This window comes from Salmo trutta, chromosome 13 (assembly GCF_901001165.1).
Source record: "Salmo trutta chromosome 13, fSalTru1.1, whole genome shotgun sequence".
Lineage (NCBI taxonomy): Eukaryota > Metazoa > Chordata > Actinopteri > Salmoniformes > Salmonidae > Salmo > Salmo trutta.
The window spans coordinates 47,344,184-47,371,554 of record NC_042969.1 but is presented as its reverse complement, the minus strand read 5'-3'; the positions used below and the strand labels follow the sequence as shown (position 1 = coordinate 47,371,554).

General features: G+C 43.2%; 1 protein-coding gene across 1 annotated transcript in view; it reads left to right on the top strand.

The window, feature by feature from the left end:
• The window catches only part of LOC115205878 (serine/threonine-protein kinase SIK2), a 69,690-nt gene that overhangs the window by 7,748 nt on the left and 34,571 nt on the right, over window positions 1–27,371 (top strand). The window contains exon 4 of the mRNA XM_029772280.1: window positions 13,401–13,562. Coding sequence (XP_029628140.1) covers window positions 13,401–13,562 — 162 coding nt within the window. The remainder of the gene's footprint in view (window positions 1–13,400; window positions 13,563–27,371) is intronic.

Genomic DNA, 27,371 nt, shown 5'->3' with positions numbered 1-27,371 from the left:
ACCACAGTGTCCGATTTCAAAAAGGCTTTACAGCGAAAGCACACCAAACGATTATGTTAGGTCAGCACCTAGTCACAAAAAAACATTCAGCCATTTTCCAGCCAAAGAGAGGAGTCACAAAAAGCAGAAATATATATCACTAACCTTTGATGATCTTCTTCAGATGGCACTCATAGGACTTCATGTTAAACAATACATGTATGTTTTGTTCAATAAAGTTCATATTTATATCCAAAAATCTCAGTTTACATTGGCGCGTTATGTTCAGTAATGTTTTGCCTCCAAAACCTCCTGTGATTTTTGCAGAGAGCCACATCAATTTACAGAAATACTTATCATAAACTTTGATAAAATATCCAAGTGTTATGCACAGAATTAAAGATGCACTTCTCCTTAATGCAACCGCTGTGTCAGATTTCAAAAAAGCTTCACGGCAAAAGCACACCTTGCAATAATCTGAGTACAGTGCTCAGACACCAAAACAAGCCATACAGATACCCGCCATGTTGTGGAGTCAACAGAAGTCAGAAATAGCGTTATAAATATACACTTACCTTTGATGATCTTCATTGGAATGCACTCCCAGGAATCCCAGTTCCACAATAAATGTTTGTTTTGTTCGATAAAGTTCATCTTTATGTCCAAATACCTCCATTTTGTTTGCGAGTTAGGCTCACTATTCCAAATGTACAAGGCGCGTGCGCACTAAGTCCAGACGAAAAGTCAAAGTTTAACTACAGTTTGTAGAAACATGTCAAATGATGTATAGAATCAATTTTTAGGATGTTTTTATCGTAAATCTTCAATAAAATTCCAACCGGACAATTCCTTTGTCTTTAGGAATGAAGAGGAACTCAGCTCGCTCCCAAGGCTGCGCGCGTGACTGAGCTCATGCCTTTTTTTCCAGACACCTGATTCCAACAGCTCTTATTCTCTCCCCATTCACAGTAGAAGCCTGAAACAACGTTCTAAAGACTGTTGACATCTAGTGGAAGCCTTAGGAAGTGCAATATGACCCCATTTACACTGTATATTGGATAGGCAATCACTTGAAAAACTACAAGCCTCAGATTTCCCACTTCCTGGTTGGATTTTTCTCAGGTTTTTGCCTGCCATATGAGTTCTGTTATACTCACAGACATCATTCAAACAGTTTTAGAAACTTCAGAGTGTTTTCTATCCAAATCTACTAATAATATGCATATCCTAGCTTCTGGGCCTGAGTAGCAGGCAGTTTACTCTGGGCACGCTTTTCATCCGGACGTGAAAATACTGCCCCCCTTAATAAAGAGGATTTATTTATTAAGGAACTAAGTCCGGCTTTCAACTTACTCTTGAAAGTTGTAATAGTAGAATGTACAAGGTGCAATTTACAAATTAGGTAGTGCATCATCAGTTCCTCTTGTCATGTTAGTCATTGCATACATTAGAGAGCTATTTGTAACTGCTAGATAATGTCCGGATCAACTAGCCCATGTCAGCTAATGTTTTTTAGCTATGTTTTTTTAGCCCATAGATTTTGTAGTAATGTTTTATAACTCAAATATCACATGAATACATATTAGACATGGCAAAATGTATAGAATTGCAAGAACACTTGCTTTAAAACTGCAAAATGTTCTCTGCAGCCAATGACAAAATAGCTTTAAACCAGCAACATTTTCTCTCTTCCAACAAGAGCGGTGTGAACAGTTTGTGTCATGAACAGTGCTTGTGCCCATAGAAATAAATATGGCGCGTATGAAGGAGGGGTGCGGGATGTTCCCCAATGCTGGATTGCAGGGCCTGAGTGAAAAGGTTTGGGAACCCCTGTGACAGTGGGTACCAGGCGCACGGGTTTGTGTCAAGAACTGCAACGCTTCTGGGTTTTTCACACTCAACAGTTTCTGGTGTGTATCAAGAGTGGTCCATCACCCAACGGACATCCAACCAACTTGACACAACTGTGGGAAGCATTGGAGTCAACATGGGCCAGCATCCCTCTGGATTGCTTTCGACACCTTGTAGAGTTCATGCCCCAACAAATTGAGGCTGTTATGAGGGCAAAAGGGGGTGCAACTCAATATTAGGAAGGTGTTCATATACTCAGTGTATGTTCCTGATAGGCTTTTGCTTAATCAAAAAGGAAGGCTTCTTTCATTCTGTCTAAGGACAGGTAGTAGGACAAAGGAATGCCTCCACCTGTTGAGAGACAATGAGATGATTTCATTAAATGTTCCCTTGAGTTCCTCACCATTTGCATGTCTTGCCCCTAAGCCTACTTTCAGTGAAGATTGATTGTGATAGGTGAGAAGCATTGCGTTAAACCCATATAATTAGAATTCTATGATATATGATTGTGAACCACGTAGATAGTGAATTTAGAGATGATTTCCTGGTCTTATGTTTTGACTAAACAAGGCTGGTAGTTTGTCCAAATACCCTTGTTTACGTTGTTGTGCCACTTGGATGGCACCCACTGGGGCAGGGAGAGGGCAAGGAGGAGGAGGCACGGGTTAATAGAGCTTGTCTGACCTCCATTTTCAGTTCAGGGGTCAGTCAAAACGGGCTTTCCTCAATACCCGTCTGTATCTGTACAGAGTTGTTACAGGCTTACCTGTCTGTTCTATATACCCACCAAATAAGACAGAATCTAAACCTAAGATAATATCATATGATGTAGGTAAAGATGTGAAATGTGAATGCTATTTTACCCCAAAGCACATTTTGTTTTTTGTACAGTACATGGACCTCACAGACAGGCCTTCTTCCCGAGGCAAGCCATTTCCCAATGGTTATGTAAAGTGATTTTTGTATTGATGAGTTGTGTTGCAAGATGTTTGACACATCATTGTACTGTAGGCAATGCAGAGCTGGGTACAGTGACTTTCCTGTTCTGTGTGCTTGAGGGTGTGCACAAGGTGAGTGGGTTGGTTAACCTTTGCCCCTTAAAAAGTGGAAGACAAACAATTGGTGGGATTCTACTACTCGACTGGAGCAGTTATTGATATGAAAACGCTAGATAGCCTAGCTGTGAAGAATGAATAAGAGTCTGGTCATGAAAGGAGGGCAAAACCAGAAGCCCTAGAAATAACCTATTAGGACTTATAGAACCAATCTTGATGTACCATTGAGGTAGGAGACACACCAGGTAACAGACACACCAGACTCTCTGGTCTGCTCCAATGAGAACCAGCGCTGTTGCCACCAGCCATCTTGGTTATATAAGCAGCGTTTTCTGGTTCTCTCATTTATTTATTTTTTTGTGTAGAGGGAGGAAAGGGAGTGCTTGCTTGACACATGAAGGATGACATTTCTTTACCCGTGGAACAAAGTGAAGTGATGCAGGGCACGCAACAAAGTTGTCTGCCTTATCCATGCCAATGGTTATCCTTCTGGAAGGTTCTCCCATCTCCACAGAGGAACTCTGGAGCTCTGTCAGTGACCTTCGGGTTCTTGGTCACCTCCCTGACCAAGGCCGTTCTCCCCCGATTGCTCATTTTGGCCAGGCGGCCAGCTCTAGGAAGAGTCTTGGTGTTTCCAAACTTCTTCCAGTTAAGAATGATGGAGGCCACTGTGTTCTTGGGGACATTCAATGCTGCAGAACTTTTTTGGTATCCTTCCCCAGATCTGTGCCTTGACACAATCCTGTCTTGGAGCTCTACGGACAATTTCTTCGACCTCATTGCTTGGTCAACTGTGGGACCTTATAGACAGGTGTGTGCCTTTCCAAATCATGTCCAATCAATTTAATTTACCACATGTGGACTCCAAGTTGTAGAAACATCTCAAGAATGATCCATGAAAACAGGATTCACCTGAAATCAATTTCGAGTTTCATAGCAAAGGGTCTGAATACTTATATAAACAAGGTATTTCAGTTTATTTTTTTTTTGCTTTGTCATTAAGGGGTATTGTCTTTTAGATTGAGGAAAACATTAATTTAATCCATTTTAGAATAAGACTGTAACGTAACACATTTTGGAAAAAGGGAAGGTGTCTGAATACTTTCCGAATGCACTGTATCTTGATTACATATGTATTCAACCCCCTGTGGTAGGCCGGGTGCTTGTACGCTGACACGGTCACCAGTTGTACGGTGTTTCCTCCGACACATTGATGCGGCTGGCTTCCGGGTTAAGAGAGCAGTGTGTCAAGAAGCAGGGTCGTATTTTGGAAGACGCTTGGCTCTCGACCTTCGCCTCTCCTGAGTCCGTACGGGAGTTGCAACGATGGGACAAGACTGTAACTAGTACCATTTGGATATCATGAAATTGGGGACAAAAATGTGTAAAAAAAATATAAAAATCCATCTTGTTTTAATACATTTTAAATTCAGGCTGTAACACAACAAAATGTGGGAAAAGTACATTGGTATGAATACTTTCTGAAGGCACTGTATGTGACAGGTCTTTTTTTGTTCTTACACACTCACTTCTTAGGGGGTGTGTTTTGTGTGATTTTTGCCTAGTCAGAGTAATGCATGTTTACAGAGGGTCGGAGTAGGGAAATGTGGCAATGATTCTCATCAAGTGGTTGATGCCTTATTTTGGATGGTCATCACGTGTGTGTGTGTGTGTGTGTGTCCAAAGCAACGATACTGCACTAAATAAACAAACTGTGTTTGACACTCTGCTTCTCCCTGTGCCTGGGTTATGCCAGGGTCAAGCTCAGACCTGATACTGGTGTTGATTCTAACAACAGCCGTTTTGTTTTCACCACGACTGATAAAGAAGGGTGCAGAGTAGTGGCGAGTGAATGGGACAAAGGCGACTGCATTGAGACCAGGGTCACATCCCAAATGACACCTCCCTCCATGCTTTTAGTGCACTTCTTTTGACCAGGGCCCATGGGGAAGCCCATAGGGCTCAGGACTCTTTCTGGGGCAGTATTGACTTATGTGGCACCTGGAGGACTTGTCTTGCAATCAGCCCACTACAAGCCCATTATGATAGAAATAGACTGGGCTTGATAGTTCATCAGTGCAGCACTCCAACAGGAGCCTACTGAAGGGTGGACAGTACATTTGGGTAACCTCATTTCAGAGAATACTTAGATTGCTCAGCGGATCATGTCTAGGTATTACAGAACCATTTTGGCCCCACTTATTGTGCTAATTGCACAAAGTAATATGGTTATATAATGCATTTATATGCTTTTCGCCATCAACATCATCACTGAGATTTTCAGACACCAGCAAGCAGCACAATAGCTGACGTAGGTAAACAGGATTATAATGTTCAGTTTTCTTCCATTATAAACAGACATTCCTTCCACTTAACATCAATCTAAAGATCCACCAAGCTACATTTGTGCAACTTGACTGAGTAGCTGGCTGTCAAGTTGTGTCTGTTAGTGGCTTTGTGAAGCCACAGTTCTTTATCCAATCACCAGAAAGCACTTCACCCACCTATCTGTTATCACTGCTTAGAAGTCCTTTTTATAAGCCTGCTGCTCTCAGTCCGTGTCCATCCAGCTTTGTCCCAGACTCCGTGTCAACTAGCTAGCTGTCTGGGAGGAGATCTAGTCTGTCTGTCCATGTCCATCCCATAGAATTGGAATTACTAAAACGGACGTTCCTATACAAGTCAATGACTTACAGTTCCAGTAGGTCTATTTCTACGATCCATCCATCCCAGCCCTGTGGACTCTGAGTCTGGCAGGGTGGTGGGCCAGACACATTGAAAGCAGCCATGCCAACCTGTCTGCTGGCTTGTCAGCCTCACCCACCCACCAAGCTGCAGGAGTGGATCAAACCTGGAGAAATTGGGTCAACTACAAATAATGAGGAGGAACAGAACCGCCAGGCAGAGGAGGGGGGGGGCATCAATTTGTAAAGGGGGTAAAAAAAAATGTAGGCCATGCATATTAAGAAGAAAACACTACAGGAGAGTGGCTGGGTTAAATTGACTAGGCCTAAACACATCTGTCTTCTTGAGAGAGTGCCACGGCGAGATTCATTTTGGCTGTCAACTTCTATTGTCCGCTGCAGTAGTTGGGTCTGTAATTTTTTAAATTCTGTTACTCAGTAGGTATCGGGTGTTTTTTGTCTGAGCTGAAAAGGCTTGGCTACACTTGACTCACCTAGCTGACACTAGTATCATCGTTTTGATGGCTGATTGACCTGGGGCATGCTAGGTAGTGTTGAATTGTGTAGCGTATGGGTACGTCTTTACTTCCGCACTAAATTTCAGGAAAATAAGTTTGGAGCTGAGACGTTGCAGGATTGATCGGGCGAGAGGGAGAGAGTCGTTATTTCCCATGTTCAGTGGGCAGGCTCCCCCTGGCTTGGCTGTCTGGATGCCGGTCAGCTGAGAAATGTACGGACGCCAGGTCCTGCTCTCACTTGGCTTTCCAATCTCTTCAAAACCTGAGCAGCTGTTAAGAGATTACACATCTACCCATCACAACTGGAACACGGTGCTCTTCTGAGCTTTTCCCTCGTTGTTTTTAACACCCTGTCCTGGATTTGTGATTCATCATTCATCCCCCCCGTCTCTCCCACTTTCTCCCAGAATGCAACACTTCTTTGACTGAGTACACCTGACTGTGCTGCCATGTTGTTGGTCCTCCTCCTTGCCCCTTCTGACGTTGAAGCAGTGCATTACTCATCCATCCACTGTTGTGACGGTAGCTGCTGTGACAAGCTTGCTTTTTCTGTGTCATTAGCTCTTAGCGGAAGCACTCTGGAGCGCACCAGACGCTGTTGCTCGTGTGTGAATGGAACAGCTTAGCTCTGTCAAGGTGTTGGGGATCAAGGCTAGAGAGCAATTTTCAAGTCTTGCCATAGATTTTCAAGCAGATTTAAGTCAAAACTGTAACTTGGCCACTCAGGAACATTCACTGTCTTCTTGGTAAGCCACTCCAGTGTAGATCTGGCTTTGTGTTGTAGGTTATTATTCTGCTGAAAGGTGAATTCCTCTCCCAGTGTCTGGTGTACAGCAGCTCCGTTCAGAAGGACGACTGTATCTTTGTGTCTGGGTGGTTTAATACATCATCCACAACATAATTATTAACTTGACCATCCTTAAAGAGATATTCAATGTTTGTTATTGTTACCCATCGTCCAGTCACTGCCCTTCTTTGAGGCTTTCGACAGGCTCTGGTCTTTTTTGTTGAATCTGTACTTGAAATTCAATACTTGACTTATGGACCTTACATATGTTGTATCTATGGGGGAAAGAGGAAGGAGTGGTTATTCAAACATCTCAACCGATATACACTGCTCAAAAAAATAAAGGGAACACTAAAATAACACATCCTAGATCTGAATGAATGAAATAATCTTATTAAATACTTTTTTCTTTACATAGTTGAATGTGCTGACAACAAAATCACACAAAAATAATCAATGGAAATCCAATTTATCAACCCATGGAGGTCTGGATTTGGAGTCACACTCAAAATTAAAGTGGAAAACCACACTACAGGCTGATCCAACTTTGATGTAATGTCCTTAAAACAAGTCAAAATGAGGCTCAGTAGTGTGTGTGGCCTCCACGTGCCTGTATGGCCTCCCTACAATGCCTGGGCATGCTCCTGATGAGGTGGCGGATGGTCTCCTGAGGGATCTCCTCCCAGACCTGGACTAAAGCATCCTCCAACTCCTGGACAGTCTGTGGTGCAATGTGGCGTTGGTGGATGGAGCGAGACATGATGTCCCAGATGTGCTCAATTGGATTCAGGTCTGGGGAACGGGCGGTCCAGTCCATAGCATCAATTCCTTCCTCTTGCAGGAACTGCTGACACACTCCAGCCACATGAGGTCTATCATTGTCTTGCATTAGGAGGAACCCAGGGCCAACCGCACCAGCATATGGTCTCACAAGGGGTCTGAGGATCTCATCTCGGTACCTAATTGCAGTCAGGCTACCTCTGGCGAGCACATGGAGGGCTGTGCGGCCCCCCAAAGAAATGCCACCCCACACCATGACTGACCCACCGCCAAACCGGTCATGCTGGAGGATGTTGCAGGCAGAAGAACGTTCTCCACGGCGTCTCCAGGCTCTGTCACGTCTGTCACATGTGCTCAGTGTGAACCTGCTTTCATCTGTGAAGAGCACAGGGTGCCAGTGGCGAATTTGCCAATCTTGGTGTTCTCTGGCAAATGCCAAACGTCCTGCACGGTGTTGGGCTGTAAGCCCAACCCCCACCTGTGGACGTCGGGCCTTCATACCACCCTCATGGAGTCTGTTTCTAACCGTTTGAGCAGACACATGCACATTTGTGGCCTGCTGGAGGTCATTTTGCAGGGCTCTGGCAGTGCTCCTCCTGCTCCTCCTTGCACAAAGGCGGAGGTAGCGGTCCTGCTGCTGGGTTGTTGCCCTCCTACGGCCTCCTCCACGTCTCCTGATGTACTGGCCTGTCTTCTGGTAGCGCCTCCATGCTCTGGACACTACGCTGACAGACATATCAAACCTTGCCACAGCTCGCATTGATGTGCCATCCTGGATGAGCAGCACTACCTGAGCCACTTGTGTGGGTTGTAGACTCCGTCTCATGCTACCACTAGAGTGAAAGCACCGCCAGCATTCAAAAGTGACCAAAACATCAGCCAGGAAGCATAGGAACTGAGATGTGGTTTGTGGTTACCACCTGCAGAACCACTCCTTTATTGGGGGTGTCTTGCTAATTGCCTATAATTTCCACCTGTTGTTTATTCCATTTGCACAACAGCATGTGAAATGTATTGTCAATCAGTGTTGCTTCCTAAGTGGACAGTTTGATTTCACAGAAGTGTGATTGACTTGGAGTTACATTGTGTTGTTTAAGTGTTCCCTTTATTTTTTTGAGCAGTATATATTGTATTTCTCATAATGTCTATTTCAATGCAGTAAAAATAGTATCTAGCACAGTGAACAACACTTCTATTGTCCAATGTAAGCGTTTGATAATTCCAGCCAAATGGGTATCCAGGATCCAAAGTCCAGACTTACTCTAGCGAGGGATTGGTTAATTACTATAGTGCAAGAGGCCGCTGTAGGCTTACTACTCAGTATATGCAGAGGTTTATCACATAGCCGTGTTGTGTAGCTGCAGCAGCCGTAGCCCACCCACCCACCCAATCTCTGTATTCAGAGCACCTCGCCACATTCCCATGCTAAGTGAGTTTTTTTTCTTTTTATTAGAGACACGCCACAAAGAGAAGCCTCAGTCAAGAGGGGTAACAATATGGAATATGGCACCCTCTCTCTAATCAGTGTCATGTTTTTGTAATTCCCTCTGAAGTTAACCGTTCATCAGAAGTACTGTACTGTCTGGCCATAATGTCAGTTTCCTGGAACTTTAGCTGTATGCATTCTCATTTGCATAATGAGCTGGATATGAGGGAATTATAATTCAGATTGATGGATTTAATTCTTGCTATTGCCCTTAGGAATAGCCTAACTTTGCAGTTGCTCCATTTTTCATTTTTATCCAGCCCTCTCTCGTGTGAGCACAGGATGGTTGACGCTGTTGAGATGACTCAGACTCTTTAAAACTCAAACTCTGGTTGGTCTCCTGAAATGTTTTGTATCGTTGAAATGTCTTGAACGTAATTTTGCCCTTGTACTGTAGAGGGAAATTAGTTCCCAGTTCTCTGTCTCTCCCTCCATGCTATGTGAGGGTGTGAAATACAGAGCTGCATGCATGGCTGCCTGCTGGTTGCAGGTGTGAAGATGCCATCATGACACGAGTTCCCCAGAGGCTGTTGATGAGACTGGATGGGAAATTATGAATTCTCTCCCCCATTTATATCTGTTCATGGTTGTAATTGGTGGGAGGAAGTCGTAACGAGTTTTATTTGATTTGGAATTTGCGGATGGTTACAATTCAAATCAAATGTTATTTTTCACATGCGCCGAATACAACAGGTGTAGACCATACCGTGAAATGCTTACTTACAAGCCCTTAACCAACAATGCATCATTTTTTTATTTTTTTTACAGTACGTTAGAAAAACTTGCTAAATACACTCATACCATCATGGCCGCCTAATCATCCCCAGCTTCCAGTTGGCTCATTCATCCTCCTCTCTCCTGTAACAATTCCCCAGGTCATTGCTATGAATGACATTGTGTTCTCAGTCAACTTAACTGGTAAAATAAATGTTAAAGGAAAAATGCTATCACAATTAAAATGGAAACAATGAGGCTATACACAAGAGGTACCGGTACTGGGTCAATGTGCAGTGGTTAAGGGTTAGTCCAGGTCATTGAGGTAATTATCTATATTTGGAAAGTATTCCGACCCCTTGACTTTTTCCACATTTTGTTATGTTACAGCCTTATTCTAAAATTGATTAAATTGTTATTTTTCTCATCAATCTACACACAATACCCAATATTGACATAGCAAAAACTGTTTTTTAGACATTTTTACAAATGTATTTAAAATTAAACTTATCACATTTACCTAAGTATTCAGACCCTTGACTCAGTACTTTATTGAAGCACCTTTAGCAGCGATTACAGCCTCAAGTCTTCTTGGGTATGACGCTACAAGCTTGGCACACCTGTATTTGGGGAGTTTCTCCCATTCTTCTCTGCAGATCCTCTCAGGTTGTATGGGGAGCGTTGCTGCACAGCTATTTTCAGGTCTCTCCAGAGATATTCGATCGGGTTCAAGTCCGGGCTCTGGTTGGGCCACTCAAGGACATTCAGAGATTTGTCCCGAAGCCACTCCTGCGTTGTCTTGGCTGTGTGCTTAGGGTCGTCGTCCTGTTGGAAGGTGAACCTTCGCCCCAGTCTGAGGTCCTGAGCGCTCTGGAGAAGGTTTCCATCAAGGATCTCTCTGTACTTTGCTCTGTTCATCTTTCCCTCGATTCTGAGTATTCTCCCAGTCCCTGCCGCTGAAAGACATCCCCACAGCATGATGCTGCCACCACCATGCTTCACCGTAGAGATGGTACCAGGTTTCCTCCAGACGTGAGGCTTGGCATTCAGGCCAAAGAGTTCAATCTTGGTTTCATTAGACCAGAGAATCTTGTTTCTCATGGTCAGAGTCGTTTTTAGGTGCCTCTTGGCAAACTCCAAGTGGGCTGTCATGTGGCTTTTACTGAGGGGCTTCCATCTGGCCACCTGATTTGGTGGAGTGCTGCAGAGATGGTTGTCCTTCTGGAAGGTTCTCCACAGGGGAACTCTAGAGCTCTGTCAGGCCTTTATGACTAAGGTCCTTCTCCAATTGCTCAGTTTGTCCAGGCAGCCAGCTCCAGGAAGAGTCTTGGTGGTTCCAAACTTCTGTGTTCTTGGGGACCTTCAATGCTGCAGACATTTTTTGGAACCCTTCCCCAGATCTGTGCCTCGACACAATCCTGTCTCGGAGCTCTACTTACAATTCCTTTGACCTCATAGCTTGGTTTTTGCTCTGACATCCACTGACAACTGTGGGACCTTTTTATATAGACAGGTGTGTGTGCCTTTCCAAATCATGTCCAATCAATTACATTTACTTCAGGTGGACCCCAATGAAGTTGTAGAAACATCTCAAGTATGATTGATGGAAACAGGATGCACCTGAGCTCAATTTCGAGTCTGTGTCTTAATTGTTGTGTAAATAAGGTTTTTGAGTTTTATTTTTTATTATATAACTTTCTAAAAACCAGTTTTTGCTTTGTCATTATGGTGTAGTGTGTGTGTGTGTGTGTGTGTGTGTGTGTGTGTAGATTGAGATTATTTATTTAATCCATTTTAGAATAAGCTGTAACGTAACAAAATGTGGAAAAAGTCAAGGGGTCTGAATACTTTCCGAATGCACTGTAGCTAGGGATAAAGTGACTATGCTTAGATAATATACAGAGTAGTAGCAGTGTGTGTGTGTGTGTGTGTGTGTGTGTGTAGTTAGAGTCCAGTGAATGTACATCAAACAAGAGTCGTTGTAAAAATATATATTTTTATAGGTGTCAATGTAAATAGTCTGGGTAGCCGTTTGAGTAACTGTTCAGCAGTCTTGTGGCTTTGGGGTAAAAGCTGTTAATAAGGAGCCTTTTGGTCCCAGCGATGTTGTGAGAGTTTGGGCGAAGTGTTTGCTGTTGGAGAATTTTTGGACTTGCTGTTTGTGCGAAGACTGTCAGCATCGCTGAATACTAATTAAAGAAATATCAACAGAATTCGAGCCATGATGGGTCCATGATCTTTGGAGATGGATGGGGAGGTTTCTTTAACATGTAGACTATTCTAGTTGTTTCACTCTTAAAGTAAATTAAAACAAGATAAGCCAAGCCCCCAACATTTTTTAATATTTTGTTTAACCTTTTATTTAACTAGGCAAGTCAGTTAAGAACAAATTCTTATTTACAATGACGGCCTACCCCGGCCAAACCCTAATGACGCTGGGCCAATTGTGCGCCTTATGGGACTCCCGATCACGGCCGGTTGTGATACAGCCCGGGATCGAACCAGGGTCCCTAGTGACGCCTTTAGCACTTAGATGCAGTGCCTTAGACCGCTGCGCCACTCGGGAGCCCCAAAATAGATTCCAAGTGTTTGCATTTGTCTCAGGAAAATGGTCCGTGGCCCAAATTTGTTTCCACCCATTTGTCCCGTAGAGAGGCAGCGTAGGGGTCAGAACAGAATAGCGTCATACAGCTCTTTGCACGACATTGCAGCACCCAGGGACATTGGAGTTAGGTCATCTTGGCTCTTTCTCACTCTCTCCCTCCCCCTCTTATGTGCTAATGCACAAACAGCAGGGCAGTTCTGAGTAACCCTCCTTCTATCCCCTCCTTGAGTTAGCTGATGAGGACATTTTCAATGTTTTCTGTGTATTACAGTAGGCTTAGGCTATAATGTGTTTGTCACTGCCCAGCCCTGCCAGCTCACCTCAGCCCTCCAGCTGTAAGCTGAGCGGAGCTAGCCAGGCTGGGCTAGAATATGTTATTCGAGCACTGTATGCGTTAGTTGGGCCTGTAGGGTCTGCGGGCTTGGCTGGCTGGGGGCTGAGGGCCAGGGGGCTGACCCAGCACTCCTGGGTGTGGTGACTGACCACATGATTACGTCCATGCGGGGTGGGGGGGTGTGTTTGCTCTGCTGCCTCGACCCGACCACAGAATCACAGGCCAGGCTCCTTATTGTGGCTCATTACTGTCCTTTCCTTTGTCGGCTGGCCAGAGGAGGGGTGGTTACTGTAAGAATAGTTGAGAGAGCTGAGGTGTTCCATGCCACTATGTCATTGTACTCTACAACCGTGGCATATGGCAAACCAAACCCACATAGAATTGTACTAGCCTATTACTGTTCAGGCATGAGCAGAGTGGGGATTCCGTTTAGTCAGACAGATGGATTTGGTCTAATGTGTAGTCTAGCAAGCCTTAGCTAGGTAGAAGACATGGAGCACACACAGGCCTACAATACATGTTTGAGGGCTATGCATCCTAGCCACCCTTGATTTGAATGTAAGCCAGCTGATGAATGTATATGACTCTAACCCTCTCCCCTCTCTAGACTACCTGGCCAAACATGGGCGACTGAGCGAGCTGGAAGCGCGGCGTAAGTTCTGGCAGATCCTATCAGCGGTGGAGTACTGCCACAACCGTAACATAGTCCACCGAGACCTGAAGGCTGAGAACCTGCTGCTGGACGGACACATGAACATCAAGATAGCAGGTAGGTGGTCAGTGCAGTGAAGCCAGATGTTTTTGTGGTTTTTCCTGACTCCATAACCTGTCATAAGAGACCAGAATTTTTTTTCTGGTCAAGTCACATGGTCAAGAAAAACTCCTGGACTTTCTCATTGCTAGGGTTCCAAAATTCCCCCTGTTTTCCAGAAATCCTGGTTGGAGTCCTGGCAATTTTTGGAAAGTTGGCTGAATTTTGCAACCCTACTCTTAGTGTTTCAAGGGAACCTAAGAATAATCTTGGAATGGCCAGTGGGATGGACTGTATGAAAATACCTTGTGTAGAGAGTTTCCTGTTCACAGTTGTGAAGATCCTGTAAATTGACAGGCCTAGAAATTGTAAACCAAGTCTTTTATATTGCAGTGAGAACAACTTCACAACTTGTTTTGATCAGAACGTTGCTTTTGGATTACATGGCCAGGAGCAATGTCCTACGTGACGGTTCAGTTCTGAAATGTCTAACGACCAGAGCAGGCCATTTGCACTGTGTTGAGGTAACCAAAGCCCCCTAGCTAGATCAGGGAAGCAGGAGCTGAAAGCTAGGCCGTACTGCACAGAGCCTCGGGCTGTTGTTGCATTATCAGGAAGATGGCATTTTGAGCGGGCTGGTGAAAATGTCATCGAGCATCTGCGAGAGGGCTGGGTGAGAAGCAGTGTTCTGAGATGTTTGTCAAACATGGTGACACGATGTGCGTATGCCCACAGAGTCTTTGCGTTCCTGCTCCAGGGGTGTGAGATCTAGGCTAGTCCGGACAGTGACTGACGGAGAGACTTAAGAAGCCTGTCTTCCTGTGTTCATTAGGGCACGCAAAGGAAAACGTTTCCAAACGATTTTCAACTGAAAATTAAAATGAGTCCTTTTAATCCCTCCTCGGTTTTAGTCTGTTTTGTTCCGTTTGATATCTAATGAACACGACCCAGTTTGTCTCTCTGTGGATGTAAGAGAAGATGATTGGTTGTGGTGGCAGGTGGTTGTTGTTATTTTCAAAGGCAATATCGCCACCACAATGACTCCGATCCAATTGTTGGGAAAGGTACACTTTTTGGGGGAAATGGACCAGTGAAAACATTAACCTAGGATTACAAATACATCAGGCAGGCCCACAAGGACATTGGTACATCCTTTGCTTGTCTTAGATGAGGACAATGTTTTTTGTCATTTTGTTCTAGTCTCTCTGGACTAAAAAGAGACTCACTGCACAGAGAAACAGATAAATGTTCCCCCAGTGATATCTCACGCCTTGTTTTACCTCACCGAAGGACATTGTGTGGATCATGTTTTATCCTCAAAGAAGAGGATGCACTGCCACACTAGTCTCCCTTTTAAAGGTCTCCTTTTGTATACCCAGAACTGCCTGGCCGGTCAGTCTCTGACGCTCCAGAGTGCTGTCGTGGTTGATGGTCAGTCAGGGAAAGGTCACCCAAGTGCCAGGCAGCAGGGGGTGTTGCTTTTATGTTTCTATTTCAAAGAGTGTGTGCGTGTGTGTGTGTGCGCACGCGCGCCAGTACAGCACGTTCTGAGAAGCGGCCATATCATGCACTAATCAGGAAGCCTCTTAATCACACTTGGGGTTGAGGCTGGCATCAAATGAACTGCTTTGAAAACACTTGCCATATCATATGTGATCATTGATTGGTTCTGCTGCTGCATCAAACAACATTTGAGCACAGTGGTACACTGCTTGACACCTCCCCCCTCTTCACCCACACTATTACACTATCTCTTGTTTTATTGTTCATGGACCAAGCTGAAAGGCCACCCGTTACACAGAATCACATGTTCAAGGTGCAGGTGTGGTATAATCATTAAACCACCCTCTCATTCACCCCCCCCCCCCATGCCTCTGTACCTCAGACAGGGTGATACTCAACCATACACACTGTCCAGCATCTGTATAAATCACCATAGTAAGCTGAGCTCTCTATGCAGTTGTGTCAACTTGAACAAGGACACATCGCATTGTCCCTCATTTATAAACGAACAGCCACTGCCGGGATCCATTTGGGACACAGACAGAGTGACTGGTGCTGGGCGCGGCGTTGCGCAGCCCACCCTCCCCGCATAGCGAGCCCCTGGGCTGTTGGGAGCATTGACGTCAGCCAGCCACGCTGCTCAGTATGCAGCCCGCAAAGTGGGTCAGCTCCTCTGATAAGCCCTCACTCCTTATTTACTCTGCCTTAACGTGCCTTGCCAGGGCTCTCACCGACATAGCCGAGATAATTCTATCTACAACTCCCTTTGTCTCGGGGTGATGCACACCTTTATATCCCCTGTCTTAGATATGGGCATATAGGTATATGATTGACCTCTTCTTTTGTCTCTAGTTCAAATGTAGCCTAAAGACTAGGCTAAATCTAGACGTACGTATACCGTGCCTTCACTTCTTTTAACATTTCACATTTTGACCTTGTGGCAAGCATCACTTTGACCTTGATGCATTGCATTGCCAGAGCTAGACAGTTTTTCAGGTGAGGTATAAAAAAAAAAGAGGAAGAAAACACATTTCAGATTACTTTCATTCAGTAAACCCAGATTCACAGTATTACCAGAATAGAATCCAGACTTGCATGGGATTGGATTACTGTTAATTTTAGATGATGTTTATGAAACCTTGTTTTTAGCTAGACAAGTCAATGGCAATGCTGCACTGCTGCTGTTAAGTGTCTGTTGTGTAGTCTGTGGTACACGTCAAAAAGTTGCTGGCTTTTGTCCACCCCCCAAAAAATGAAAAAACTATAAATGAATCTGTTGCAGGCTAAAATGACCGGGAGGGGAAAAAATCCCATTGCAAAATGAGGCTGTTAATTCATTGATGGAGATACAAGTCAATGTAAATACATTTGACCATCATGCTTACAGTGCCTTGCAAAAGTATTCATCCCCTTGGCGTTTTTCCTATTTTGTTGCATTACAACCTGTAATTTAAATGGATTTTTATTCAGATTTCATGACATACACAAAATAGTCGAAGTGAAATGAAAACAATTATTTGTTTCAAAACATTTAAAATAAAAACACTGAAAAGTGGTGCGTGCATATGTATTCACCCCCTTTGCTATGAAGCCCCTAAATAAGATCTGGTGCAACCAATTACCTTCAGAAGTCACATAATTAGTTAGATTGCACACAGGTGGACTTTAAGTGTCACATGAGTTCAGTGTATATATACACCTGTTCCGAAAGGCCCCAGAGTCTGCAACACCACTAAGCAAGGGGCACCACCAAGCAAGCGGCACCATGAAGACAAAGGAGCTCTCCAAACAGGTCAAGGACAAAGTTGTGGAGAAGTACAGATCAGGTTTGGGTTATAAAAAAATTATCAGAAACTTAACATCCTACTGAGCACCATTAAATCCATTATTAAAAAAATGGAAAGAATATGACACCAAACCAAGAGGGGGCCGCCTTCCAAAACTCATGGACCAGGCAAGGAGGGCATTAATCAGAGAGGCAACAAAGAGACCAAAGATAACCCTGAAGGAGCTGTAAAGCTCCACAGCAGACATTGGAGTATCTGTCCATAGGACCACTTTAAGCCGTACACTCCACAGAGCTGGGCTTTACAGAAGAGTGGCCAGAAAAATAGCCATTGCTTAACCCCTGTGCGGCCTCGGACATCCAGCGAAAAATCCTATCGCCATTAGCATAACAAAATGTAATACTTTTTTTTTCTTCAATTTTTTTTCCAAATTATATCGTTTTATAGATACACCTCCTGAATCGAACCACGTTGTCCGATTTCAAAAAGGCTTTACAGCAAAAGCAAAACATTAGATTATGTTAGAGGAGTATATCGTAAAAGTAGCCACATAGCCATTTTCCGACCAACCACATGCATCACAAATAACCAAAAAACAGCTAAATGCAGCACTAACCTTTTACAAACTTCATCAGATGACACACCTAGGACATCATGTTACACAATGCATGCATTCTTTTGTTCGATAAAGTTCATATTTATATATAAAAACAGCATTTTACATCGGCACGTAACGTTGACTATTTTCCCTCAAATGCATCCGGTGAAACAGTGCTACAATTTACTAAATTACTATTCGAAAACATTTTTAAAATGTAATATTCTCATTCTAAGATTTATAGATGAATATCTCTTGAAAGCACCTGTAATGCCAGATTTAAAAATAACTACTGGGTAATCACACTTTGCGATACTCAGAAAAGGTCCACAACAAATGTATTTTTGTTCGAAAAAATTACTCCTTTATGCTCCAAGAGCTTGTTCTTGTTAGCGCGTCTGAAGGCTGATCCAAATGCTCCGTCGGCCGCGAGACAGCTATTTCGAGAAAATGCATTTTTTTCTCCATTTAGGTTCGTTCAAACATGTCAAACGTTGTATAACATAAATCTTCAGGGCCTTTTTCAACAAGAGAGCCAATAAGATTCGAGGGGGACGATTGCATTGTGTTTCAAAACGTTTCGAAAAGGGAGGGAAGCCAGGGCCACCGGCGTCATAATGGTGATGGCCCTCCTCATGTGACCAATTTCAACAGCGTCTCATTCATTCAGTTTTAACAGTAGGAGACTCAAACCACTTTGTAAAGACTGGGGACATCTAGTGGAAGCAATAGGAAGTGCTCAATGAACCATTGCTCACTGTGTGAATTACAGGCAAAGATGTGAAGTTGAGTCCACAATTCAGAATTCCACATCCTGTTACGATCAGTCTCGGGGTTTTGACTGCCATATGAGTTCTGTTATACTCACAGACACCATTCAAACAGTTTTAGAAACTTTAGGGTGTTTTCTATCCACAAGTATTAATTATATGCATATCCTAGCTTCTGAGTTTGAGTAGGAGGCCGTTTAAAATGGGCACGAATTGTTTTCAAAAATCGCTGTAGCGCCCCCTATCCTAGGGGAACGCCAAGAGGTTAAAGAAAAGAATAAGCAAACATGTTTAGTGTTTGCCAAAAGTCATGTGGGAGACTCCCCAAACATATGGAAGAAGGTACTCTAGTCAGGTTAGACAAAAAATGTAGCTTTTTGGCCATCAAGGAAAACGCTATGTCTGGTGCAAACCCAACACCTCTCATCACCCCGAGAATACCATCCCCACAGTGAAGCATGGTGGTGACAGCATCATGCTGTGGGGATGTTTTCCATCGGCAGGGACTGGGAAACTGGTCAGAATTGAAGGAATGATGGATGGCTCTAAATACAGGGAAATTCTTGAGGGAAACCTGTTTGTCTTATTCACCTTCCAGAAGGACAATGACCCTAATTATACTGCTAAAGCAACACTTGAGTGGTTTAAGGGGAAACATTTAATGTCTTGGAATGGCCTAGTCAAAGCCCAGACCTCAATCCAATTGAGAATCTGTGGTATAATATTGCTGTACACCAGCGGAACCCATCCAACTTGAAGGAGCTGGAGCAGTTTTGACTTGAAGAATGGGCAAAAATCCCAGTGGCTAGATGTGCCAAGCTTATAGAGACATACCCCAAGAGACTTGCAGCTGTAATTGCTGCAAAAGGTGGCTCTACAAAGTATTGACTTTAGGGGGGGTAGTTATGCATGCTCAAGTTTTCAGATTTTTTGTCTTATTTCATGTTTATTTCACAATTAAAAATATTTTGCATCTTCAAAGTGGTAAGTATGTTGTGTAAATCAAATGATACAAACCCCCAAAACATATATTTTAATTCCAGGTTGTAAGGCAACAAAATAGGAAAAATGCCAAGGTGGGTGTATACTTTCGCAAGCAACTGTATCTAGAGTTTATCTGTATTTTTTTGTAGCTGTTTACATACCAACACAGTCAGAGGCTGGCACTAAGACAGCATTGACTGAGCTGTATTCCGCCATAAGTAAACAAGAAAACGCGGCGCTCCTACTTTAATGCAGGGAATCTTAAATCTGTTTTACCAAATTTCAGCATTTTAAATGTGCAACCAGAGGGAAAAAAACTCCACCTAGATCACCTTTACTGCACACACAGAGACGCATACAAAGCTCTCCCTTGCCCTCCATTTGGCAAGTCTGACCATAATTCTATCCTGATTGCTGCTTACAAGCAAAAATTAAAGCAGGAAGCACCAGTGACTAGATCAATAAAAAAGTGGTCAGATGACGCAGATGCTAAACTACAGGACTGTTTTGTTAGCACAGACTGGAATATGTTCCGGGATTCCTTCGATGGCATTGAGGAGTACACCACATTAGTCATTATCTTCATCAATAAGTGCATCGATTACGTCGTCCCCACAGTGACCGTAGGTACATACCCCAACCAGAAGCCATGGATTACAGGCAACATCCGCACTGAGCTAAAGGCTAGAGCTGCCTCTTTCAAGGAGTGGGACTCTAACCAAGAAGCTTATAAGAAATCCCGCTATGCCCTCCGAACCATCATACAGGCAAAGCATCAATACAGGACAAACATCGAATCGTACTACACCGGCTCTGACCTTTGTCGGATGTGGCAGGGCTTGCAAACCATTACAGACTACAAAGGGAAGCACAGCTGAGAGCTGCCCAGTGACACAAGTCTACCAGACTAAATTACTCATAGGGCCACACGGATTACCAGGACGTGTACTGCGAGCATGCGCTGACCAACTGCTAAGTGTCTTCACTGACATTTTCAACCTCTCCCTGTCCGAGTCTGTAATACCAACATATTTTAAACAGGCCACCATAGTGCTTGTACCCCTAGAACTCTAAGGTAACCTGCCTAAACGACTACCAACCCGTAGCACTCACGTCTGTAGCTTGAAGTGCATCGAAAGACTGGTCATGGCTCACACCAACACCATTATCCCAGAAACCCTAAACCCACTCCAATTTGCATACCATCCCAACAGATCCACAGATGACGCAATCTCTATTGCACTCCGCACTGCCCTTTCCCACCTGGACAAAAGGAACACCTATGTGAGAATGCTAAAGCTTAGCGTTAAACACCATAGTGCCCTCAAAGCTCATCAATAAGCTAAGGACCCTGGGACTAAACACCTCCCTCTGCAACTGGATCCTAGACTTCCTGACAGGCTGCCCCCAGGTGGTAAGGGTAGGTAACAACACTTCTGCCACACTGAAACTCAACACTGGGCCCTCTCAGGGGTGCGTGCTCAGTCCAGCTGTAATTGCTTCAAAAGGTGGCTCTACAAAGTATTGACTTTGGGGGGTGAATAGTTATGCACGCTCAAGTTTTCCTTTTTTTTTTTTTTCATAATAAAACATTTTGCATGTTGTGTAAATCAAATGATGCAACCCCTCCAAAAAATCTATTTTAATTCCAGGTTGTAAGGCAACAAAATAGGAAAATGCCAAGGGGGTGAATACTTTCCCAAGCCACTGTATCTGTTTATAGGTTAATTTGCATAATTTAGGGGAATTAAATTGGCCTGTATGTATTTTTGTTAATCTAAATGTACGCCTATCTTATTTATCCAACACAGCTATCAGACATGCACAGCATACAGAGACTATTTTGAGCGGGATTTCTCCTGCAGCTCCCAGCTGATTGCTACTGGAGTAAAACATGTGCTTTTATAAGCCCGTTCATTGCGCAACAATTCTAAATGCAATAGTTTTGGTACGCGATTTAAAATGAGCTACTATTTTTATTTCTCAACTGTTTATTGAAGCACACCTCCCATTCAAACGCAGGCAACAGGCTATCAGTGTGTCACCCACCACTTTACAATGTGAACTGGAGGCAGTATGCACTTTGACAACACTTAATTGTTTGAAACCTGAATGTTTTATTTCATATTAGGCATGTCTTACCTTGCTTCAAAGTAGCCTATAGGCAAAATCCGACCATGGACGTGGAGGCAATTATTTTATAAAGATGTCATAGGCGGTGCCATTTCTACCGTTCTACTTGCCAGTTATGATTTTCATATGCACATTTTCATGGTGCAGTTTAATTTCAATAATGAGGAACTATAGTTTTAATATATTATCATTCGCAACAGATGCACTTTCCTACATTTCCAAGCAGCAGGCCAGGTACTTCGATGTGTGCTCACACTGCCTAAACAGAGAAACCAGACATGCTCATTGCTCACATGGAGCACTCAAACAAAAGACAAAAAAATAAATTGACAGATCTCGTAAATGATGGTTATGAAATAAATAAACAACTTGTTTCTCACAAGTGTAGCAGATTTTGAACTCTGAAAACAATGTTTCCACTCCGATAACGGTAATGTCTGTAATTAATGCATGCATTAACAGAAATGTATGTAACCAAATGACAGGTATTAACGGTACATTTAATACTGGTGACATTTGTAATGGGGAAACAATTCACACAATGAAAGTGCAAGATTTGGCGGTCAGCTGCTCCATTCTGGAGAGAGACTCCTTATATCTTTGCCACACACCCCTCCCCTTCTTGTCTCAACATTTAAAATTATACTGAAGACACATTTACTTCACACCAGTGGCAGTCGGTGCCTTTTAAGATGTTTTTTTCTGAACATGGCCTTATTTTTCTATTTCAGCATATTGGATGACTGTCATTCATAATCCATTCACCCAGCTCAAACATCGATCGGTTTAGGCTACTACATGATACTCACATTTTCCCTGTACCCATCATGAGGTTTCTATAAACCTAGCCTATGAAAAGTGTACAACTTGGGTTCACAGGTTGAGAGAATTTTGAGTAATGAAGGTGCAAGACAGTGACACATTCAATACCGCCTTGCACACTCTTGCCTTTATCTAGCTGATCTAGTGTGTAATCATCAGTTTAACAGTTGCAGATGAGAGTTTCTATTGAACAAATTCCGGTATGTTTATCCCTGTTTCGTTCCATTTGCTTCCGTTTTAAGAAACGTTTTTCAACAGAATTGGCAAAATGAATACACCCCTGATCTCACACACACAGTTTCATAGCAGCCACATAAAAACAGCATGATCACTTTACTCATTATACTTCCTTTTCGCAACTACAGTATATACTCGCTCTCCTCTCACCTTTTCCCTTCGCTTGTGGACTTCAGTACACAACACACCAGCTGTCTGTGACCAAGCGAAAAAACCTTTCAAAGCCAAACCTTCATATCATGACCGCTAACCGCTACACACGGCCTACATCGTTGTCACGTCATAGGCAACATACTAGAACTAATGTGTTAGTAAACCCGCTACAATCGTGCAGTACAGACAGAAAGCAGTTTAGCAGTTACACCCGCAGGCACCGGTGGCAATAAATTAATAAAACTTAAAGCTTAGCTAACCTTGACTTGGAAGAGTTCCATTGTTGGATAGCCATAGACAGCTAGCTAACATAGCATCCCTCTCTGTTTGAGTAGGCTAAACTAGCTAGCTGTATTCACTACCTAAGTTAAAGGGGAAAAATTACAACCTAATATACTGTAGCAAGCTCTCTCTCACACACTTCTCCTTAATTTTGGAAGAAATGAATTTGTTCAGAACTGTTCCAACTATTGTCTTTCTTTGAGTCAACTACTCACCACATTTTATGCACTGCAGTGCTAGCAAGCTGTAGCTTATGCTTTCATATTAACCATGAGCCTGCTAGGTTTTGTTTTGAAGTCAATGTACACAGAGGGGGACAGAAGCTAGCTGTCCTCCAGCTACACCATGGTGCTACACTACAGAGTGCTGTTGAGGCTACTGTAGACCTTCATTGCAAAACATTGTTTTAATCAATTGTTTGGTGACGTGAATATATTTAGTGTAGTTTTATCTAAAATAATAACTTTTTTTAATGTTTCACTATTTTTATTTGTATAAGATTCACTGGAGCCTCCACTGCTTCACACATTTTTCTAAATGCTTTTCACTGACAACTTCAACTCAATAATCAGCTAGGCCTATTGCCTTGCGCGCTGCCCAAATAGGCATAAGCCTAGGAGCTTATGATTTGAAACAATCCACAGCTATTTTTTAAAAGAAGCTAATGGTCCTCAATTTCTCTGTGGCTAAGTCATGCTTTCTGGTGAAGTATTTTGAATGATTTTATTTCTTTCTGTTGAACGTGAGTAATTTATATAATTTTGGCAAATTTATTTAAATTGACTTCCCTATTGGACCCGCTATGCCATTTCTCTCATGTCTTATTGGTTTTCATGTCAACCTTCTTTTGTTGTCCAGAAACTTAAGGCACAATCCTAGTCATATTAGCAACCCATCCTAGTTGTTGAGTCTTTAGATCCCCCCCCCTTCTTTCTAAGTTTCTAACAGAGATTTTCATCTCTGTCACGTATGGAACTGCTATCAAGTACGCTGTTTAGAGTGAGTTTTCCCACGAATTGCGTTTTGGCAAATGTTTGAAAATAAGGTTTTATTGTCTGCCTCATTACATGAGTTAGTTCCATGTTTTGTTAAGATGCAGTACCATAATCTAAATGTGATTTCTGTCATTCTGAGCACTGTGGGCAGACAATCTCATGGTTAAAATTTTTCAAATGGCCGTCAAATTAATATCTTCCCAGTCACGTTGTCTAGCGCCACATTTTCCAAACGGAAACCCTGACGTCACACTAGTGGCAGAGAGAGAGAGAGAGTGAGTCCCACATGGCTGTGCGAGCGATTTATTTATATATATATATATTTTTTTTTTTTAATTGGTAGAATCAGTGCGAGCAGCACATTCTACATGGTCACCTCACTCAAAACACTATTTTCTTTAGGAGGCTAAAACCCATGATTTGGTCAAGCAGTAAAGTACATTTATCCTCATCATTCCTGTAATTAAAGTGTCTGCCTGCCCCTGTACCTGTTTAGTTGGGAACTGCTGCTGCTGTGTTGAGCGAGCCACTCGCTCTGCTTTCCTGGATAAATGTATAGCATTTTAAAAACCTATTGTGGGGAAACACAGCTATCCTGTTGTCATTTAAAATAAAACTATATTTGTCACATGGTTCGTAAACAACATGTGTAGATTAACAGTGAAATGTTTACTTACGGGCCCTTCCCAACAATAACACGAGGAATAAATACACAATGAGTAACGATAACTTGGCTATATACACTGGGCACTAGTACAGAGTGGATGTGCAGGGGTACGAGGTAATTGAGTTAGATATGTACATATCGGTAGGGATAAAGTGACAAGGAAACAGGATAAATATAGCAGCAGCGTACGTGATGAGTCAAAAGAGTTTGTGCAAAACGGGTCAATGCACATAGTCTGGGTAGCGTTAACTATTTAACTAACTATTTAGCAGTCTCATGGCATTGGGGTAGAAGCTGTTCAAGGTCCTGTTGGTTCCAGACTTGGTGCATCAGTACTGCTTACCGTGCTGTCTTTGATAATTGGTGGCTGGAGTCTTTGACAATCTTTAGGACTTTCCTCTGACACCGCCTGTTATGGATAGGGGGCAGTATTTTCACGGCCGGATAAAAAACGTAACCGATTTAATCTGATTATTACTCCTGCCCAGAAACTAGAATATGCATATAATTATTAGCTTTGGATAGAAAACACAAGTTTCTAAAACTGTTTGAATGGTGTCTGTGAGTATAACAGAACTCATATGGCAGGCAAAAACCTGAGAAGATTCTGTACAGGAAGTACCTTCTCTGACCATTCCTTGGGCTTCTTGGCTCTGTTTATTGAAAACTTAGGATCTTTGCTGTAACGTGACACTTCCTACGGCTCCCATAGGCTCTCAGAACTCGGGAAAAAGCTGAATGATGTAATTCTAGCCCCTGGCTGAAAAACATTAGCGCCTTTGGTAAGTGGTCTATCAGAGGACCATCGGACTGAGGCGCGTGCATGGGGCGACCTCATGTTTTTACTTTCTCTCTCTTTGAACTAAAACACAGATTCCCGGTCGGAATATTATCGCTTTTTTACGAGAAAAATGGCATAAAAATTGATTTTAAACAGCGGTTGACATGCTTCGAAGTACGGTAATGGAATATTTCGAATTTTTTTGTCACAAAACGCGTCGGGCGTGTAACCCTTATTTACCCTTTCGGATAGTGTCTTGAACGCACAAACAAAACGCCGCTATTTGGATATAACTATGGATTATTTGGGACCAAACCAACATTTGTTATTGAAGTAGAAGTCCTGGGAGTGCATTCTGACGAAGAACAGAAAAGGTAATAACATTTTTCTTATAGTAAATCTGACTTTGGTGAGGGCTAAACTTGGTGGGTGTGTAAATAGCTAACCCTGTGATGCCGGGCTATCTACTTAGAATATTGCAAAATGTGCTTTCACCGAAAAGCTATTTTAAAATCGGACATAGCGAGTGCATAGAGGAGTTCTGTATCTATAATTCTTAAAATAATTGTTTTTTGTGAACGTTTATCGTGAGTAATTTAGTGAATTCACCGGAAGTGTTCGGTGGGAATGCTAGTCACATGCTAGTCACATGCTAATGTAAAAAGCTGGTTTTTGATATAAATATGAACTTGATTGAACAAAACATGCATGTATTGTATAACATAATGTCCTAGAAGTGTCATCTGATGAAGATCATCAAAGGTTAGTGCTGCATTTAGCTGTGGTTTGGGTTTATGTGACATTATATGCTAGCTTGAAAAATGGGTGTCTGATTATTTCTGGCTGGGTACTCTGCTGACATAATCTAATGTTTTGCTTTCGTTGTAAAGCTTTTTTGAAATCGGACAGTGTGGTTAGATTAACGAGAGTCTTGTCTTTAAAATGCTGTAAAATAGTCATATGTTTGAGAAATTGAAGTAATAGCATTTCTAAGGTATTTGAATAACACGCCACAGGATTCCACTGGCTGTTACGTAGTTGAGACGATTTCGTCCCACCTACCCTAGAGAGGTTAATGTGTTTGAGAGCGTGTTGGGCCCGCCGTTTCCTGTATTCTGCAATCAGCTCTTTAGCCTTGCTAAAGTTGAGGGAGAAGTTGTTGTCCTGGCACCACACTGCCAGGTTTCTGACCACTGTCGTGTCTTCAGCTAACTTAATGATGGTGTTGGAGTCGTGCGCGGCTATGCATCTGTCGTTCTCTGCAAACATTGAAGCAGTGACTCGCTCCTGCAGGTTCATTCTCTACAACATCCGTAGAGTATGACCCTACCTCACACAGGAAGCGGCGTAGGTCCTAATCTAGGCACTTGTCCTCGCCCATCTGGACTACTGCAACTCATTGTTGTCTGGGCTCCCCGCTTGTGCCATCAAACCTCTGCAACTTTTCCGGAATGCTGCAGCCCGCCTGGTTTTCAACCTTCCCAAGTTTTCCCATGTCACCCCACTCCTACTCACCCTCCACTAGCTTCAAGTCGAAGCTCACATCCACTACAAGACCATGGTGCTTGCCTATGGAGCAGCAAGAGGAATTGCCCCTCCCTACATTTACATTTAAGTCATTTAGCAGACGCTCTTATCCAGAGCGACTTAGAAATTGGTGCATTCACCTTATGATATCCAGTGGAACAACCACTTTACAATAGTGCATCTAAATCTTTTAGGGGGGGGGGGGGGGTAGAAGGATTACTTTATCCTATCCCAGGTATTCCTTAAAGAGGTGGGGTTTCAGGTGTCTCCGGAAGGTGGTGATTGACTCCGCTGTCCTGGCGTCGTGAGGGAGCTTGTTCCACCATAGGGGTGCCAGAGCAGCGAACAGTTTTGACTAGGCTGAGCGGGAACTGTGCTTCCTCAGAGGTAGGGAGGCCAGAGGTGGATGAGCGCAGTGCCCTCGTTTGGGTGTAGGGACTGATCAGAGCCTGAAGGTACGGAGGTGCCGTTCCCCTCACGGCTCCGTAGGCAAGCACCATGGTCTTGTAGCGGATGCGAGCTTCAACTGGAAGCCAGTGGAGAGAGCGGAGGAGCGGGGTGACGTGAGAGCACTTGAACACCAGACGG